The 19,655-nt window shown below is 45.0% G+C and overlaps 2 protein-coding genes across 2 annotated transcripts in view; both read right to left on the reverse strand.

The window, feature by feature from the left end:
• Positions 1–52: 52 nt before the first annotated feature.
• Npff (neuropeptide FF-amide peptide precursor) lies at positions 53–2,096 on the reverse strand. Its single transcript, XM_059246940.1, has 3 exons — positions 613–2,096; positions 281–402; positions 53–178 (listed from the first exon to the last, which is right to left on the reverse strand). The coding sequence occupies exons 1-3, from the start codon at positions 859–861 to the stop codon at positions 76–78; spliced, it is 474 nt and encodes a 157-aa protein (XP_059102923.1). The 5' UTR covers positions 862–2,096; the 3' UTR covers positions 53–75.
• Positions 2,097–9,470: 7,374 nt separating this feature from the next.
• Positions 9,471–19,655, reverse strand: part of LOC131896337 (cyclic AMP-dependent transcription factor ATF-7) — a 108,277-nt gene continuing 98,092 nt past the window's right edge. Inside the window, exons 10-12 of the mRNA XM_059246938.1 lie at positions 18,192–18,389; positions 14,928–15,036; positions 9,471–10,760 (exon numbers count right to left, since the gene is read on the reverse strand). Coding sequence (XP_059102921.1) covers positions 10,543–10,760; positions 14,928–15,036; positions 18,192–18,389 — 525 coding nt within the window. The 3' untranslated portion in view covers positions 9,471–10,542. The remainder of the gene's footprint in view (positions 10,761–14,927; positions 15,037–18,191; positions 18,390–19,655) is intronic.

Genomic DNA, 19,655 nt, shown 5'->3' on the forward strand with positions numbered 1-19,655 from the left:
AGAAGCGATACCATTTTATTTGGGGGCATATGGGGGTAGTGATTTTGCATGCAGACATCACAGGGGATGATGCTGTTACTTCTTCCCAAAGCGCTGAGGGGCAGCCAAGCTCCAGAACTCTCTAGCCCGGGGACTTAGCTGCTCTTTGCTCCAGGACCCCCAGGCATTTCGGCCAAACCTTTGGAGAGATTCATCTTCCATTGAAGCTCCCTCTGTCTTACCTTCCTTCACCTCTTCCTCTGCCCTCCACCCTTCCCAGCCTCTGCCTGCTGAAACTCACCTTTGGGGATGAAATAGGAAGGCTGGGCTCCTGCCAGGTCTCTCCATGGCCTGGAGCAGAAAACGCAAGAGGGACCCAGGAGTCTGGGTATACTGTGCTGGGTGAGGTCCCCCATCTTCTTCCTGTGATGAGAGGGTGACAGGGAGGGGAAAAGGCAATGTCCTCCTGGACACTGAAGACACAGGAAAAAAATGGCTCCTAGGGGCAACTTGCATAGGCTAAGGAGCCATTTCCCTTAGAAGCCAGACCTTATGAAGACCTGAGCAGCCTGGGAACATCAAACACTACTTTCAGCTGAGGGGGAAATGGTTCGGAGAAAGGTGCTTACTCACTGCAAAGACTTGGTCTCCGTCCTGGCTCCCTGGTTCTTGAGTGTGGCCCCAGTCCAGCAGCAGCAGCAGCAGCAGCAGCAGCACAGCAGCCCGCTTGGAGTCCATGCTGCCATCCACCTCCCCACTGGCACACCATCCTCTTATACCTGCTGTCCCCACCCCCCACCTCGGCAGCAGCCTGAGGGGAAATCTAGACAGGCAATAGAAATGCATGGCTCTATTTAAGAGCCACCTGGGACCCCCTCCCATACCCCCCTGGGGACTTTCTGCTCTCAGCTTCCTACCCCCAGCCTAAGCCTGGAGTTATAGACTTTATTAGATGCATAAATCCTGTCTCCAGAGCTCAGGAAGCATCATTAATTGCAGATGGTTTGTCAGAGCTAGGCCCTGGGGGAGTCTTATAAGAACTCCTAATCCTTCAACAGGTTGGAGAGCTTCAATTGATCAACTCTTGGTCCTGACTGGAGAAACTCCTGTCAGGATTGAGTGTTATTTCCTAGATGGGAAGGAACTAGGGTTAAGAGTAGGCTAGGATGATGACCCAGCTTGGTCCCTCCCCATGCCCAAGATGGGCAGTCAGGATCGAAGCCCATTCCAATCCCCCCACTCCTCCTTAAGAGGTTAAATGAGGAATCCCTACTTTTAAGATTTACCTATGGACGGTAAAGTGAGATGATACAGGTTTTTGGAGTCTTACTGAGTATAGGTGGCTGGTAAATTCCGTCCACCTGCCGGTCTTTCCTAGAGAACCGGGGAATGGGAAGCCACAGCTGAAGCTCTGCTGCCACCTTGTGGCCACTAATCTTCACTGTCAGGTCCAACCCTTTCCTTTTACAAGCCTATCTAGGAGGATTTAAGGACAGATCTTTTGGGCTGGATTGTTATGTTGTTCCACTCTCCTCTGGTCAGCACCACCTCTGCCTGGCTCTGGTTCTAATGTACTACTGGAGCTAGTGACTAGGGTCCTGCTTCAGGGAAAGACAGAACCACTCCAGGTCAGACGGGCCCTGCAAAGGAGCTAGTGCTAGCCTTACCTGCTGTGCAGGTCCTAGGGTGCCACATCTCCAGCCTAAACCAAAGAAGGCCCATGTCACGGTTCTGACTTAGCCATGAGCAAAGCAAGCCACCCACACTCAGCCTCACACTCCTCACTTACATACGGGCACAATAAAATGAATTACTTCCTAGGAGTAGCATTATTTGGGATGCCTTTTATAGCAAAGCACAGAGCTGGTATTTTCCAAATATCAACTGTGATTACCTTTGCCTTCCCCCCACACCAGTCCTGGGGAACTTACCATCTCCAGAGACTTTCTTTGGACACACTTCTTCCTGTGCTGAACTTGGTGGCCTCCATCGGAGGTCTTAGCTTGTTCCATGGAGTCTCAGAACATCTCTCATCCCATAGTAAAAGCCCTTTATACATTCCATTCATCCTGTCTTTTTTGCTCAAGGGGAAGTACTTTATTGTAACTTACTTACATTTAGGCTTGCAGATAAGAGGTGGTTTTTTTTTTTATTATTTAGTTAGTTTTGGGGTGTTGGGGATCAAATCCAAATCCAGGGCCTTTTATGTGCTAGGCAAGTGCTCTACTGCAAAGGGGGCACCCTCAGTTCTAGACTGGTTTCCGTCTGGAGGTTCTCTGTATCAGTGCAGCCTAGGCTCGAGAACCTTCTGTAAGCTGTCCCAGTTTCCCAGAGAGCCTGTCACATTCATTACAGTCTTAACAGCTCACACTGCTTTTTGTTTTGGGTTTTCATCTGTCTGTCTGTGTGTTTGAAACAAGGGTCTCACTATTTAGCCTTGGCTGGCCTAGACCTTGCTATGTGGACCTACCCGTCTCTGCCTCCCTCGTGCTGGGACTGAAGGTGTGTGCCACCACACCCAGCTTGTGTGTGGTTTCCTAAGATTGGGACACTGTATGTAGCCTAGTATGCTGGCCTCTGTTCTCAGCCTCCCAAGTGCTGGGATTACAGTTGTGCACCACCAACCCCTGGCAGGAGTTCAGGTTTTGTTTTTTGTTTTGTTTTTCCCTCGGGACAGGGTCTCACTATGTATCCCTGGCTGTCTTGGAACTCATTATGTAGACCAGGCTGAACTGGAACTCACAGAGATTGGCCTGCCTCTATCTCCCCAGTGCTGGGATTAAAGGTGTGTGCCACCACAGCCAAACAGGAATTCAGCATTTTCTCTTTGCTCTTGTAATTCCCCTGTGACTTCTGTAAACATCAATTCATCCTCAATAAAATGAACAGCTTGCATGCTGAAGGCCTGAAGTACAGTCTCCAGCCCTCAACAACAGACAACGGCTTCTGTCATCGAGAAGCTGCTGTGAACAGTAAATGGAGCGAATGCACAGCAATCCCATTGGACCACAAGAGAGCAGGCACTCTGTCTACCACACTGCTGGAGTACAAGGTAGGAAGCTGCATTCAGAAAGAAGCTAGCTGACTTCTAACTGGAGCAAGCACCTCCACTACAACCTAAGTTAATCCTTCTACCCGTTACATTGTCTTGCCTTAGGATTCCCAATTCTCAGGCTTGCTTGCTTGCTTGATTTAAATACAGGGTCTCAGCCTGGCAGTGGTGGCACAGGCCTTCAGTCCCAGCACTGAGGATGCAGAGGCAGGCAGATCTCTGAGTTTGAGGTCAGCCTGGTCTACAGAGTGAGTTCCAAGGCAGCCAGGGATACACAGAGAAACCCTGCCTGGAAAAACCAACCAACAATCAAACAAATAAATAAACACAGGGTCTCGCTTTGTAGCTCTGGCCTGGAAATTAATATGTAGACCAGACTGGCTTATGGCTTTTTTCAAAGACTTATTTTTATTTTTAGTTGTGTGGATGTCTGCATTCATGTATGTGAGTGCAGGTATCTGGGGAGTCCAGTCCAGAATCAGATCCCCTGGACTAGGAGTTCCAGACAGTTGTGAGCCGCCTGAGTCCTCTAGAAGAGCAGTACCTAACCACTGAGCCATCTCTTGAGCTCCTCTTCCAAATGTTCTTGAACCCCTACATACTCCCTCCCCTTTTTTTCCCCCCATTTATTCATTTACCTGGGTGGGTTGGGGAGACACATGCCCCACAGAGCATTATGTGGTGGTCAGAGAACACCTTGTCCTCTCCTTCTACCACATGGGTCGAGAGATCAAACTCAGGTCTTAAGGCTTGGCAGTAAGTACCTTTACTGCTGATCACCTTGCTAGCCCTACACAGTGAAGGCCAACAAGAGTGTTTCCACTTTCCAAAGGAGGCTCCGAGTCCCTCACCAAACACCAACCTGGTGGATCTGTCCTACCAGGAGCCTGAGAGATTCCTGCTTTGTCTTTGGTCAAGTTCTTCAGTCTGTCTCACTGTCCTCACTTTCAGTGGTAATTATAAAAGAATATACAGACACAAGAATCAGTGGCTTACCTGTCCCTCTGCTTCACCCTTGAGCATTGTTTGTTTTCCTATCAACTTTTACCTGCTTCTAAACAAAGTCTGCCTCATAGTTCCAGGCTTTTCCCTCTTTTTCATTTTTTTCTTTTCTTTTTAATTTTGTGTGTGTGTGTGTGTGTGTGTGTGTGTGTGTGTGTGTGTGTGTTGGGGAGGGGGTTGTGCAGGTAAGTGCAGTGCTTGTGGAGGCCAGAAGAGGGCATCAGATCCCCTGGTGCTGGAGTTACAGGTAGCTGTGAGGCAACCAACATGGATGTGGGACCCAAACTCGGATCCTCTGCAAGCGCAGTGTGTGTTCCTAACCCTGAGTCGTCTCTCCAGCTCTCTCTCCCTCTACAGAAAGTTTGAGATTGCCTGTCTCTGTGGACACTCCCTGTCTCTTTCTTTTCAATTGTTGGAAGGGGGTGAGGACAAAACACTGAAAGAGAAGAGGTTCCCGGTCTTCAGGCAACCCCACTCCCCATTTAAATGAAGCACACATTAAGTTCTCCAGTCAGTATTCTGGTGATGCCTTGTCTCTGAGGCAGTTCAAAGATCTGAACTCTGTGCCTTCTGTAGCGCCATGTTACCTACAGAAGGCAGAGAGGAGAGCCCTACTCTTTCTGCCCTAAGAAATGGAAGGGAGAGGATGATCAAACATCAAAGTCCAGTGGGTCTCGTGGGTCTGAGTAGGGAAGCACCAAACATACCAGTCATTCTCTTGATAGTTTAATGTTATATTTGCAGCATAAATAAGGCACAGTATATGTCAGGGCGAAGGACGGAGCAAGAAGGCAAGGCTGGGTGATAACTACTAAATGGCATGGGGGAAATAAGAAGGGACGGTTAGGGAAATGAGCTCAAAGCCCCTGCCTCAGCCCCGCCCCAGGAGATTGATTGTGAGAGCCTGCTCACAGGGGTCATGCTGAATTGGGTGGAGGGAAAAGAGAAAAGACAGTTTTGTAACAAAACATCCCATAGCACTGTATCCTCCCACCTATCAGGGTCTACCTACCACTGGAGCCTGGGGAGACCCAGGCTGGGTTGAGTTCCTTGAGGATGGAGAGGTATTGCTACATGTCAAAAATATATAGGTGAACAGAGATATATTCATAGATACACATTTCTTTCTTCTCAACAGATACTCTATCAGGATGTAGCAGGCTCCACTGTGGGAGTTGAGGCTAATCTCCCTGCCAGCAAGAGGTGTGTGTCTGTGCACAAGGAGAAACTGGACAACTATGGCTCCTGATGATTTGGTTGTTTGTTTGTTTTGAGACAGGGTCTCACTGTGTAGCTTTGAACTCCCTATGTAGACCAGGTTGGCCCTGAACTCACAGAGATCTGTCTGCCTTTGCCTCCCAAGTGCTGGGATCAAAGGCGTGCGCCACCACTGCCGGCTTTCCTGCTGGTTCTTAATGTCACCAAAAATGCAGAGTGAGAAGCCTGCAAGGAAATACGGGTAAGTCCTGCCCAGAACAATGCAGGAAAAGGTTTTAGAACTAAGACTAGAAGGAAGAGAAACCTAGAATTTGAGATGAGTGATGAGGTGGTGGCTATTTTAATGGGAGTGGAGGAAGGGACTGGGGTAAATAAAAAAGTCAATGCTAAGGCAGAGTACACATTTAAAGTAATCCTTGTCATCCCAGAGCTAAGATGCTCCCAGCCTGTCCCCCAGGGACTCATGCATTAGTGTGTACTAGAAGCACAGAGTGCTTCTTAAAGCTCACCTTCAGGGTGTCCAACTCGGGAGGTTGGAATGGCCAAGAGTGTGCATTTCCAGCAAGCTCCAGATGATGGTGCTGCTGACGCTGCTCTTGGACCATGTTCTGAGAACCACTGCCCTAAGGTAAGTCAATGAAACTAGTGCTCACAGCCACTTACCAGCTAAACCCTTACTCTCCAGTAGCTGGGGTATAGGGTAGCCTACCAGGTCCACATTAAAAAAACAATAAAAAACCAAAGAAAACACCTAGTAGCTAAAATAGAAACTCGCATCTACAAGGACATAAGCTGCCTCAACCTGCCCTACTCTCACGAGCCTTTGTTCATTCTGGAGTAGGATTTTACCTCAAAGGAACAGTGCTGAAGGCGGGAATGTTGGCCAGCAGGCACTGTGCTGTGGGGTCACCACTCAGGTCGGAGTAGGAGGATTTGTCTATGCACATGCATGTGTACTGAGAGAAACAGAATTTGTAAGAAGAATGCCTAGCTGGACTGTAGTGGGTTGGGGTCTTCTAATAGGCCTTAGGGTCCTCATCTGTCCTGCTCCTCCACACCTCTAACTCTGGACAGACACGTCTAAAGAAAGTAGGAGGAGCTCATCAACAAAGGCACGTGTGACACAGCAGGAAGACTGGAGTGTAAACAGACTGACTAGAACGTATTTATTTTTTTGTGGATATAATAGATAATATTAATGAAAATGTGATCTGGGGATGGGAAGAAAGTTATGAAAGGGACAAACTGGGGAGAGCTATCTCAGGAGTTAGCACCTTTAAGGAGCCTCTCAGGAGTCAGAGGAAGAATTCTGTGTGTGTGTGTATGTGTGTGTATGTCTTTTTCATGGTTCAGGCTGTCAATAGGACAGGTTACAGTGAAGCACTCCATCTCTGAGGATGATGGTGCTGGAGGGCAGGTCCCTGAGGAGATGGGAGAAGTGAATCAAGAAAAGGAGTCCAGAGCTACAGAATGGAGAGGGAAGGCAGGCAGCAAGGCAAGGTTCGCCAGCACAGCTCCCTTTAGTATGTGGTCTGGTGCTTACAGCATGGACAGGAGTGGAGGAAGGAGGCAGGCACACTTAGGGTGTTCAACCAACAGAAAAGAAGTAAGGAGCCATGTCTTTTGTAGTTCTCTTGGGTGCTGGGAGGCTTCTCAGCCTTCCCAGCTCTGAACAAGCTTTGTTATGTGGGAGTGGGACAGCTAGAGCACAGAGCAGGTTGTGATCGCTCAGAAGAGTCCTCAGACATCACATTCTCAGCTCCTTTCTGATAGGTTCTTAAGAAGGGCTCAGCGGACTTATGTAAAACAAAACCGAGTTGGAAAAAGATGCGTTAAAACCAGAGGACATATCCATCTCGAACGATGCATAAAATGCCACAGAGAAACACAAAGATTATGAGACAACAACCCACCAGGACACACTCCAAACCTCTCCTTAATGGAAACCAAAAGTACTGAGATGGCTGAAATGTCTGAGAAAGAATTCAGAGTCTCATTTTAAAAAAGGATGCATGACTGTATAGAAATCTCAAATACACATGAATGAACTAAGGAATTACATACAAAACCTCCAAAGTGAACTAAATAGTGGGTAAGCTGGAGGAGAAAGTCAGAAATGGAGGGAAATTTTAGTGAGGGCATTCAAACATGGAAAAGGAACCAAACAGAAATTAACATGAAAGAAACAATCAAGTAAAAAAACCTCACCAGAAAGCATCACCAAGAGATAAGATCAAGCAGTTTGGGAATGGAGGACAAAGTTGAGACAATAATATACTCAGACACACACACACACACACACACACACACACATAAATTAACATGAGCAGCATTTCCAAAAAGCTTGGGATATACTTAAAAGATCAAACAAACCTCAGAACCCATGGGGTAGAAGGAGAACCTGAGATAAATTCAAAAGTAATAGTCAAATTATTTAATGAAATTTTAGCACAAAATTTCCTAAACCTAGAGACAGAAATTGATATCCAAATACAAGAAGCATTCAGAATCCCAAATAGCCTTGACCAGAGACTCCTCTATGGCACATCATAGGATGCTCAGGGTGGTGACCACTGGGAGCGATAATGTAAGTGATACCCCTGGACTATAAGAGAAGTGTCATTGTAAGCAGTTGCTCTGCTTTCTTAGAGCAGAACTGAGAACCAACTGCAGAGGTGTCTGGGGTTGTCCTGCCCCTAATTTCAGTGCTGCTCCCTGCTACCGTTCTGATGGTGCCCTGCATTACTCAGGTCCCCAGCACTAACTTCCTGCTAGGAAAACAAAGACTCAAGAAGCGGACACGAGAGTCAGGAAAGTGACAAAGAACCTCCACATACACTAGACATCCACACAGGGGCAGACCGTTCGGTACATGTGAAGTGACACCGACTGATTCGTAACTTTAAAAACCCTCGACTGATGGAGGAAGAAAACAGAGCCACAAACTCTTTCATGCTTTAGTGCAAGGCTGCTAGTGGGAAGTCAAGACAAAAAAAAAAAAAAAAAAAAGGATGCCTGGCGGTGGTGGCTCACACCTTTAATCCTAGCACTCGGGGAGGCAGAGGCAGGTGGATCTCTGAGTTCAAGGCCAGCCTGGGCTACAGAGTGAGTTCAGGACAGCCAGGGCTACACAGAGAAATCCTGTCTTGAAAAGCCATTAAAAAGAGAAAAAAGAAAAAAAAGAAACAAAATTTATAAACAGGAAAAAAAAAAAAAAAAAAAAAAAAAAGTCCAGGAAGCAGCCATCGGAATAAGTCCTGAGCACAAACTATGGCTGTGAGGTTCTAAAGCCAAGTGAAATCCCTGGAGGTGGTGGCCTGCCCTGACCGTCTGGTGACATCTGCTAGCCTTGTCACCTCAGGGGCTGTTCCTGGTGAGTCCCTGGTGGTAGGGGATGAGGAAACCATTTTGTTTCTTCACTGGGTGTGGCTTGTTCAGCACTGACTATAGAGGAGGAGGGGAAAGCTGACATAAAATGCGGGAGGACATGTCACAGGATGGGCTCACTCATCTAGACTGTAAGACAGAACATTTTCTCATTCCTCCATGACAACGAGTTTTGAAAGATAAAATAAAAAAGAAAGCAAGCAGTCACTCTGTACATTTAAGGTGGAGGCAGAAGAGAAGACTCCTGGCCTGAGCAGATGGCAGAAGGTGGCTCTGGGACAACTGGGACGGCTTTCTACTCAGAGCTGTTAAAGCTGACCTATCTATCCACAGGCCTCTGGCTCTGGAAGAGACTGCAGTGTTCAGAGCCAAGGAGAGACGAGGAAGAGGAGGGGTGTATTTCTTTCCCTGTATCCCACAACATAAGGGAGCCAATAGCCACAGTCAGCAATCTCCAGACAAACAGGCCATATCCTGAGCACTCTGTTGAGTTTATACATTTTCCTCTTCTCTCTCCACTCACTCATACTCAAAAGGCACTCAGGACCTTGGCCACAATGTTCAGAGCCCTGGAGCCTGTGCCTTGGACAAGCACAATATCTGCAGGGCACAGAGCAAAAAAAAAAAAGAGTTCAAAGAAATTTCAGAACTAGAGACACCTAGTGGCTACGCTAGGAACCTGGTGAGAGAAAGAAGGTAGGGAAGGGTAATGGACACTGGTGGGGTACAAGACATACCTCAGAAGAGAAGGGGGGCTGAGAGCTGTAGGAGGAACACGGAACAAGAGAACCTCCAGGAGGGCTGATTTAAAGCAGCGATGGTGGGAAAGGCAGTGATGTGGAGAGGGGACAAAGTGGAGAGGAGGGAGCACACGGACGACCAAAGACGACGACAGTATGTAGACTGCAGCCAGTAAACTAGTGTAAAACACCAAAGAGTTAGTTAATCCAGTAACCTGACGGAACGAGTTTTAAATGACACTGTTCCTGTCTGCCCTGATGATTAGAACTGGAGGGTGGGGAAGGAGACAGGGAAGCCCAGTTAGATCCCAGGCTCTCTCCCTTTTCATTGCCACTAACAATAAGGCCACAAGATGAGGTTCCCAAGCCATAGTGGGGTGGTAGGAAAGACCCCACCACTAGCCTAAGGAAAGTCAAGAGACAAAATGAGGTACCCAATAGATTTGGAAATGAAAATGATTCAAACTCTCAGAGTTTTGCTTTTTTTTTTTTTTTGTTTGTGTTTGTTTTTGGTAGCAGATGGGAATAAGGAATAAAGCACAGGGAAGAGGTGGAAAATACTGCTACTTCATACATCAAAGGTATTACATTCTCAGTAAGTGAATGTTTTCACTGCAATTGGGAAGAGGAGGGGAAAGAGATAAATAAGCAGCTATTGGGAGACAAAGTCCTGAGTGCATGGGGTGGCTGGGGTCGAGACAGCAAGTAACATGCCATCAAATCTAGTCTCCCTCTATCTGGCAGGAAGTGGCATGCTAGTAAGGAATAAGAAGATAACAGCCACAGCTCAATTGGGAGGAGAGGACACTGAAAAACCCCAAACCTACAAGTGCAAGGGTTAGTGTTAAGAGACAGGTACACATGCATCAGGGCCAGGGATGACTGCTCGGACCATATGCAAAGGCCTTTGGCTGTAGGTACATAAGAAACCCCACTCTTGGGGATGATCTGTGTGGCTTTGGGGCCAGAAGCCCCTAGCACAGGTGTCAAGCGTACATGATCATGTGGCTAAAGAGAAAAGCCCCACATCTGTCCATACTCACAACACACAATTTCCTCCTCTCCCATACTGCCACATCCAAGGCAGATGGGAGGGGTAAGTTGATTTCTCTCTTGGCTCAGGCGGGCGAGCTCTGGCTGGGGATCTCTCCATCAGGGGAGGCATCATCTGCCCGCAGACTGCGACTGTGGGGTCATGATCACATGTGACTGTATGGGCATGCTCAGTTCTGTCCTTTGGCTGGCCATCTGTGTGAGGACCGAGGTGGCCACAGCTTCAGCTGCAGAGCGAACACTGAGGCCGTTGCTAGGGGCTGTTGCAGAGCTGTGCTGAATCACTGGGGCTGGAGAACCCGTCGGCTCCGAGCTTTCCTTGGGACTCTCTGCCAGGAAGGAGGGCAAACAGTAGAGAGCAAGTGGTCAGAACACAGGACAGAGGGACAGAAAGGACCATCTTTTGTCATAATTACAAATACAAAAGAAAATAAATCTTACATTTCTTCTTGGAGAATCCTGACCTCAAGTCATGAATGACTCGGAGAACAAGAAGACACAAGAAGCAAGAACTGAGCCAAAGCTGGACACAGCATCACATTTAATATGCTCCGATAGAGGAGGTTCCTGTGTTTTCATTCCTAGGTGGGTAAAAGCTCCTTTCTAAAGCCTGTCCTCGATCTATTACCACAGTGAAAGCCACTTGTCTCCTCCAAGAAAAACTTTTAAAGGGATGTGGATTCACTGCCTACAGAAATAAACAAATCGGGGTTGGGGATTTAGCTCAGTGGTAGAGTGCTTGCCTAGCAAGCACAAGGCCCTGGGTTCGGTCCTCAGCTCCAAAAAATTTAAAAAAAAAAAAAAAATCAACAAATCACAGGGTTTCTCTGTGTATCCCTGGCTGTCCTGGAAATTGCTCTGTAGACTAGGCTGGCCTCAAACTAGGAGATTCGCCAGCTTGTGCCGCCTGAGTGCTGGGATTAAAAGTGTGCACCACCACTGCCAGATTAACAAATCACTTTCAGTGAGGAGAAGCTAAAGGTATTCTGAATTAAAATTATCTTTGAACTTGTTCTGTTTATAGAAGAAAATGAATCTCTCTTCCATTACTTTTTAAAATTTTACATTTATTTTGTGTATATACATGTTTGTTATGAGTATGGTCACACACATGCCAAAGCATACATGTGAACGTCAAAGGACAACTGTCAGGAGTCTGTTCTCTCCTTCTATCATGTGGGTCCCTGAGATCAGACTCAGGTCATCGAGTGCCTTCACCTGCTGAGCCATCTCACCAGCCGCAAAAGCAATTTAAAATAGGTTCCTTAATCTGCTCTCATTAATTCTCAAAGGAATTAAATCATTTCATTTTAAAAAATGTTCCTCTAGCATGTAGTTGGCACCACATCTAAGCCTGCTAAATACCAATTTACAATCAAATGATGCTATAAATAGCCAAGATTAAGTTAACAGGTAAAGTACAAAAAGTCTGTCAGAGTCTCCTATCAATTAGCTATACACTGATGATATAAAATATTTATTATGGACTATACCATTCCATCTGAAGTGGCAGTGTACATAATATCTGAGCTGCATACAGAGGTATGGCAACTAGTCAAAGAGTTTTATTAAATGCTAGTTTAGTATTTTAATAATTAAATTATTAAATCTCTATAGCTGACTAAACAGATATATGAAATTACAGAAAATTTCCAATTTTTTTTTTAGTGACATTGTCTCATGTAGCTCAAGATGGCTCAAACGCTCAATCTTGCCTCTGCCTCCCAAGAGCTCTAATTATAGCTGTGTACCACCATGTCTGGTCTGTGTTTGGTGTGTCTCTGACCTCTTGACGAATGCCGGAGTCATTGTTCAAATGGATTCAAGGGGATTCAAACACCGCTTCTTCTGTAAACACTTCCTTGATATCCCCAGGAAACTGTCTTGTCTTCAGAGCACACATTCATTTATTTATCAGGCATTTACTGAGCATCATCCACCTGGGAGGGCACTGGAGTATACACAGAAGCTCCAATCTAGGAGCCCATTTACTGGGGTATCTGTCCTTATCTCATGCATAGGTTCACAGTGACTCATGAGTCTCTGTTAGGTAAGGACAACGCCTTATCTTCTGTCAAGTACCTATATAATGTGGATGCTACAAAGTAATAATTAAACACATCTTTGTTGTAATAAATAAGTAGTTTAGTGGACTAACTACCAGTCAGAATTACTACAGGGATTGTGTAGAAAACTACGTATTGACTGCATACAGAAGAACATTCAGTCTTTATCCTCTTTAGCCCATGAAGAGGATCTGAAATAGTTGATCTAGGTAGACAGCCTGTGCACCCCTGATGTCTCTAGCAGAGTATCAGATCTTTCATGTTGCACTTTCACTGTCTGCAATATAAAAGCTGAATCCCGCTGGGTGGTGATGGCGCACGCCTTTAATCCTAGCACTCGAGAGGCAGAGCCAGGCGGATCTCTGTGAGTTCGAGGCCAGCCTGGGCTACCAAGTGAGTTCCAGGAGAGGCGCAAAGCTACACAGAGAAACCTTGTCTCGAAAAACCAAAAAAAAAAAAAAAAAAAAAAAAAAAAGCTGAAGCCCTTTGTTATCACCAAGACTGAATGTGAAATGCTCCTGATGTTTCTCCATCTCATTCCAATGACACTGTCCCCATCCAGCCACACAAGCCCCTTTGCCTGTATTTGAGGCAGGCTCATCTGTATTCAAACCTCTGGCTGACCTGGCATTCATGGTGAGGATCAGGTTGGCCTTGAACTTGCAGTAGTCGTCTTCCCGCCTCTGCCTCCTGAGTACTGGGACTACAGGTGTGGACCACAATGCCGACCCTTCCACCCCGTCTTTCTTTGTGTTTTTGAGACAAGGTCTCTCACTATGTCGCTCAGGATGGCCTTGACTTTATGACCCTCTTGTCTCAGCTTCCTCGGTGGTGGGATTACATTCTTGTAGCACCATTTCCAGCTATATTATTATTGTTATTATTATTCTAAGATGCTGGGTATGGCGATGTATGCTTTTAATCCCAGCACTTTGGAGGCAGAGGCAGGCAGATCTCTGTGAGTTCAAGGGCAGCCTGGTCTACATAGAGTTTTCAAGGGCAATCAGAGACACACATACATCCATAAACCATGTATATGCTTTGTGTCTGAGGCATCCAAAAGAAGGCATCAGATCAACTGGAACTGGAGTTACAAGCAGTTATGAGCTGCCACACTGAGTGTTGGAAACTAAACCCAGGTCTTCAGTAAGAGCAGAAATGCTCCACCCACTGAGCAACCTCTCCAGTCCCCAGCCCTATTATTTTTTGTTTTTACATTTACTACAGACCACATATTTCACTTACTTCTTTTACTTGTCTTACCTACTAAATACAAGTTTTTTCAAGGACAGGATCTAACCTGATCGGTTTGGTTCCTGTTATTCCCAGTATGTGCCTGGCACAGAACAGGAACTTAGTACTTGCTTAATAAATCAATGCACCCTGGAGTACATAATAAAATTTAAATAAATAATTCAATAAAGATTCTTAAAATTTTTCTCAGAATACATTTCTGAAATGATAAAGACAATCAGTGGAAAAACTACTTGCTATATCCAACATTTCTAAGCATTTATTTAATCTATAAAGGAAAATTAGCAATTTTTAGTTTTTGTTATCTATAAGAAACTGTTCATTATAATATTTACTTTATCTTTTTTTTTTTTTTTTTTTTTGGTTTTTCGAGACAGGGTTTCTCTGTGTAGCTTTGCGCCTTTCCTGGAACTCACTTGGTAGCCCAGGCTGGCCTCGAACTCACAGAGATCCGCCTGGCTCTGCCTCCCGAGTGCTGGGATTAAAGGCGTGCGCCACCACCGCCCAGCAATATTTACTTTATAATAGCGCTAATGCTGAACATAATTCTGTGGATATCTCTGATTACAAACTGAAACCACGATTATTATAAAGATGAAATCTGCCCTAAGTCCCTATTCTTCAATTCCTAGACACTGTCAGCTGTTCATCTTTTCTCCAGGCCAAGAATATCTTTGGGACCAGAAGACCTCTACCACTTTCCTACTGTGTGTGTGTGTGTGTGTGTGTGTGTGTGTGTGTGTGTGTGTGTGTGAGACTTCTGGTAAATGATCTGAGTTTTCTCACTTACAAATGGAACGGCTGCTTCAAGGGAGAACTGTGAGGATGGTCGAGTGCTTAGATAAAACAGGCCCAGGAAATACTGTTACTCCTTCTCTCCACTATTATAGATGATTATGATAACTCTGCATTACTGTCAAAGTTTTATTTTTTTTATTTGTATCTGAAAGAAAGCTTCATGTAGCTCAGGCTTGCCTCAAACTTTGGCTATAATTGAGGACCTTGAACTGATCCTCTTGCTTGCTAAGATTACAGATAAGGACAAAAATTTTTTACTTATTTATTTATTTTTTGGTAGGACTGATATGCCACAAAGAATGGCATTGTAAGCAGCTAAGACACTCAATTCCTGTGGTTACCAACTGACTGGTTTTGCTCAGGTTGTGAACCACTCACCTAGGTAGCCTTGAGTCTTTTTCTGTAGTGCAGTGACAGGGCAGTCTTTATGAGCTAACAGTAGCTGTTTCAACTGAGCCACCTCATTTCGTAGTAATGTGACTTCATTCTGAAGGGGGGGGAGGAAGAAAAGATTATTAAAAATATTCATCTTCTAGTCTTAAACTCCTAAAACATTACAGCAAACATTTGTATGGACTTACTAGATTTTTTTTGGTGTCTATAGCAAACCATTTATTATAATATTAACTTTAGAACTATTCTTCTGTTGAGCATAATATTGTGACTATCTTAGTGTGAGGGCAGAATGTTGTCTAGATATTCTTCCCCAAATTGGGACATGATCTGGCAAGTCTTCAGAAAGCTCTGGGCCAGGATAGTCATGAAGTCAATGACAGAAACTGTCTACAATGAAAAGTAAGGACTCATAACAGGAAAAGAAAAATGACTGTTATATGGGATAAACTGTCTGTCCCCAAACTAATACTGTACGGTTATCTGACCAAGAAGAAAGTGTGCTTCTGGAAATCTGTTTTGACAATGTCTCACTTTGTAACCTTGGCTGGTCTAGAATAACCTATGTAGACCAGGCTGGTTTGGAACTCACAGAGCTCCGCCTGCCTCTGCCTCCTTAGTGCTGGGATTAAAGGAATGAATCAATAAGCTGGCCTTAGAAATCTCTCTCTCTCTCTCTCTCTCTCTCTCTCTCTCTCTCTCTCTCTCTCTCTCTCTGGTTTTTTTCAAGATAAGGATTCTCTGTATAGACCTCGCTGTCCTGGAACACTCTCTGTAGATGAGGCTGGCCTCCAACTCACAGAAATCTGCCTGCCTCTGCCTCCTAAGTGCTGGGATTAAAGGTGTTTACCACCACCACCAGACTAGAAAGCTCTTCAATAAAACTATTTACTCAAGTGCATGCAGTGTCTACTGGAGCACTACTGTTCTAATGAACAATTATAACAGTGTTAGTGTCCACTGACCCATAAAACCTAACACACTCAGAATGTAATAATATATAGCTGTTTAAAAAAAAAAAAGGTAGGGGTTGGGGATTTAGCTCAGTGGTAGAGCGCTTGCCTAGCAAGTGCAAGGCCCTGGGTTTGGTCCTCAGCTCCAAAAAAGAAAAACAAAACAAAACAAAACAAAACAAAAACCAAAAACCAAAAACCCAAACAAACAAAAAAGAAAACAAGGTAAATCCTTCATCTCCTTTGCTAGGTTTCCATGAAATACTGTTAAATCATTCATGTTTAAACCAACCTACAATCCCTCTAACTCTACCACAAAAACCAGAAATAAAAAAATATATAGCCTGGGCAGTGGTTGCCTCACCCCTTTAATCCCAGCACTCGGAGGCAGAGGCGGCCGATCTTTGTGAGTTCAAGGCCAGCCTGGTCTACAGACCTAGTTCCAGAACAGTCAGGGCTACACAGAGAAACTCTGTCTCGGGGGAAGGGGGAACCCACTATGGTGATATTTTATTTGTACTGAAATGTGATTTTAATTGTACGTTAATAAATAAAGTTGCCTGGGGGTCAGAGCTAATAGCAAGCCATAGCAGAAGCTGGGCGGTGGTGGTGCACGACTTTAATCCAGATCACATGACAGACAGATCTCTGTGTGTTCAAGGACACAGCCAGCATGGAGACACACGCCTTTAATCTCAATACCAACCATAGAAGACCTGGAGGTCTGTATAGACAAGCAGTGACGAGGAGGTCATGTGGTTGGGTTTACAACCAATAAGAAGACAGAAGAGAAAGTCAATAAAAAGACAGATACACAGGAAGTAGGTCTCTTTCTGAGGGGAAGGACGATAGCGGCAGCGAAGGGTAAGAAAGGCAGTTTTAAGTCTCAGCTCTCAGCTACTGCTCTGACCTCTTGGGTTTTTAACTCTGTATTTGGCTCTGTGTTTCTTATTTAATAAGACAGTTACATCTACAACACACACACACACACACACACACACAAAAAAAAAAAAAAACCAAAACCCAAACAAAAAAACCCCACTATATACATGTATGAAATTGTCAAAGCATAAATATAAGGTATCTTTTTTAAACATAGTTTACTTTGTGTGTATGTGTGTAGACATGTGCATATCACAGAGTATATATGTGTGTGTGTGAGTCTGAGGACAAGCAGTGGGATCTGAAAATCACATTCAAGTCATCAGACCTGGTGATAAGCACTCTACCACTGAGGCATTCCACTGACCCCTTCTTAAATTTATTTTATTTAATGTGTATATGTATATGGGTGGGCATGTGTGAAGATCAAAGGACAACTTTTGGGGGTAGACTCTCTCATTTTACTATGTGGGTCCCAAGGGCAGAACTTGGGTTGTCAGACTTGATGGCAGGCAGTGACATTATCTACTGAGTCATCTCACTGGCCCATAAAAGATACTTTAAAAACAGAACCAAAGAAGGGAAAATAATAACAGAATGCTTGGAGTATAATTATTCTGTTTGTGTTCAAGTTTTTTTTTTTTTCTCTTTTCTTTTATTAACTAACCTATTGTGGTGGTTTGAATAAAAATGGACCCCACAAGCCCACAGGGAGTGGCACCATTAGAAGGTGTGGTCTTGTTGGAAGAAGTGTGTCGGTGGGGGTGGGCTTTGAGGTTCAAAAGTTCAAGCCAGGCCCAGTGGCTCACTCTCTTCCTCCTGCCTGCCAATCCAGATGCAGAACTCTTGGCTCCTTCTCAGCACCATGTCTGCCTGGGTGCTGCCACGCTTCCCACCATGACAATAATAGACTAAATCTCTGAAACCTATAAGCCAGCCCCAATTAAATGTTTTCCTTTATGAGTTGCTGTGGTCATGGTGTCTCTTCACAGCAATAGAAACACTAAGACACCTACAATAGCTGAAGTAAATACATTTCTCATTAGGTAGTCTCTAACTCCAGTCAGGTTCTACTTATGATAGAGAACACAACATGGGGTGCTTAACCTGACTTCCTTCATCCAGATGGGTCTGTCTCCACTCCTGCCTTCTCTCCATTCTGACTGCTGAACATTTTGTCTGGGCTATATCCCCAGCCTCCAAATGGGTCTCTGAATGACTTGTGCTAGTGGAAGATCGGGAAGGAGATAGTCTCTTTCTCAATTGCTAGGAGAAAGGTTTCAATTCTGACTGTTACGGGACTCTTTACAATTCCCATCACACTTCTAGATCTAACCTAATTAAATAATACCCATCCTCTGTTCTACTGCTGCACTGTCTCCAGATTCTACAATCCTAACAGTCACCCACTCACACTCAGCTGAATGTTCTGAGAAGTAAGTTCTTCTGCCTTCTTTTCCAGGGAGGACACCCACAGCTTCCGCTTTTGGCGGCATCGGGAGGCTGCAGCTCGGTTTCGCTCTAAAAATCGCTGCCGTCGCTCATCTGGATCTTCATCTACTGTGCGCCGCCGCCGTCCCCCTGTGCTAGGGGTGGGCTGGGCTGGAGAGACCTGTTGCCCAGAAAAGAAGAAGAATACTTTTTTCTTTTCCTTTTTCTGGTCTGTCTTTGAACAGCCCAGGCAGACCCTGAATTTTGGTCTTTCTGCTTAGGCATCCAGAGTGTTGGGATTCACAGGCACCAATTTCTAACTCGTCACTTGGCAGAGCAGAGAAGTACTTGATGGGAAAATAATTTTTTCTTTCCAAATCAAAGCTGAGTTAGGTAGATTAGTAAGGTCTGGTAGCCACACCAAGTCTCACCACTGTGTCTCCTAGCTTCCCGTCCTGCCTTTCATCCCCCAGTCCTCTCAGGACACATACAGAAAAGCCACAGTTCTTATGGAGACTGACTATTTCTGAGACAGAGATGAAACTAGGATCCTTAGGAGTCTGTTTGGCTTTGTTTTCTTTGGGGTCTGGGAACTGAACCTAGGGTTTGAGCTGCAATGCTACTCCTCTTTTTGTTGGCTGACACATGGCCTTCCATAGTCCATGCTGGCCTCCACTCACTATGGAGCCCTGGAAAACCTTGAACTCCTGCTCCTCCTGGCTCTATCCCCAAATGCTGGAACTCTTGAGATTACCCTAAGCAGCCTGGATTACAGTGCTGTGCCATGAGGCCCACTTGCTCTCTCTTCCCTTCCTCTTTCCCTTCTTTCCTTTTTTAACACAGCATCTTTTTTTGTTTTTTGAGACAGGGTTTCTCTGTGTAGCCTTGGCTGTCCTGGAACTCGCTCTGTAGACCAGGCTGGCCTTGAACTTACAGAGATCCACCTGCTTCTTTCTCCCAAGTGCTGGGATTAAAGGTGTGTGCCACGTCCACAGCGACCGCCACCACCAACTGCCACTGCCACCACTGGGTGGTCTTTTGTTTTTTAAGCTCCAAGTGAAATCCTTTGCACTAAAGCACTTTGGATTATCTTTCCATCTATTAGTTGACATATATACAGAGAAGGTACATCAACTTCATGCCAAAAGTAAATTCTTTTTTAAAATTAAAAATCATACTGTTATTATCACATGTGTGTGCATGTGTGTGTGCCATGGTGTCTGCAGAGGTCAGAGTACAAATTCAAGTATAGTCAGTTCTCTCCTTTCACCTTCATATGAGTTCAGAAGATGGAACTCAGGTTGTTAGCCTTGGTGGTAAGCATCTCTATCCACTGATCCATCTTGCTGGCCCCTAAACTAATTTCTAGTTTGAATATCTATATTAGTATTTTTCCAATGCTAGTAATCAGCTGCATAAAGATAAGCCGGAGCTACAACAACAACAA

Source organism: Peromyscus eremicus, chromosome 20 (assembly GCF_949786415.1).
Source record: "Peromyscus eremicus chromosome 20, PerEre_H2_v1, whole genome shotgun sequence".
NCBI lineage: Eukaryota > Metazoa > Chordata > Mammalia > Rodentia > Cricetidae > Peromyscus > Peromyscus eremicus.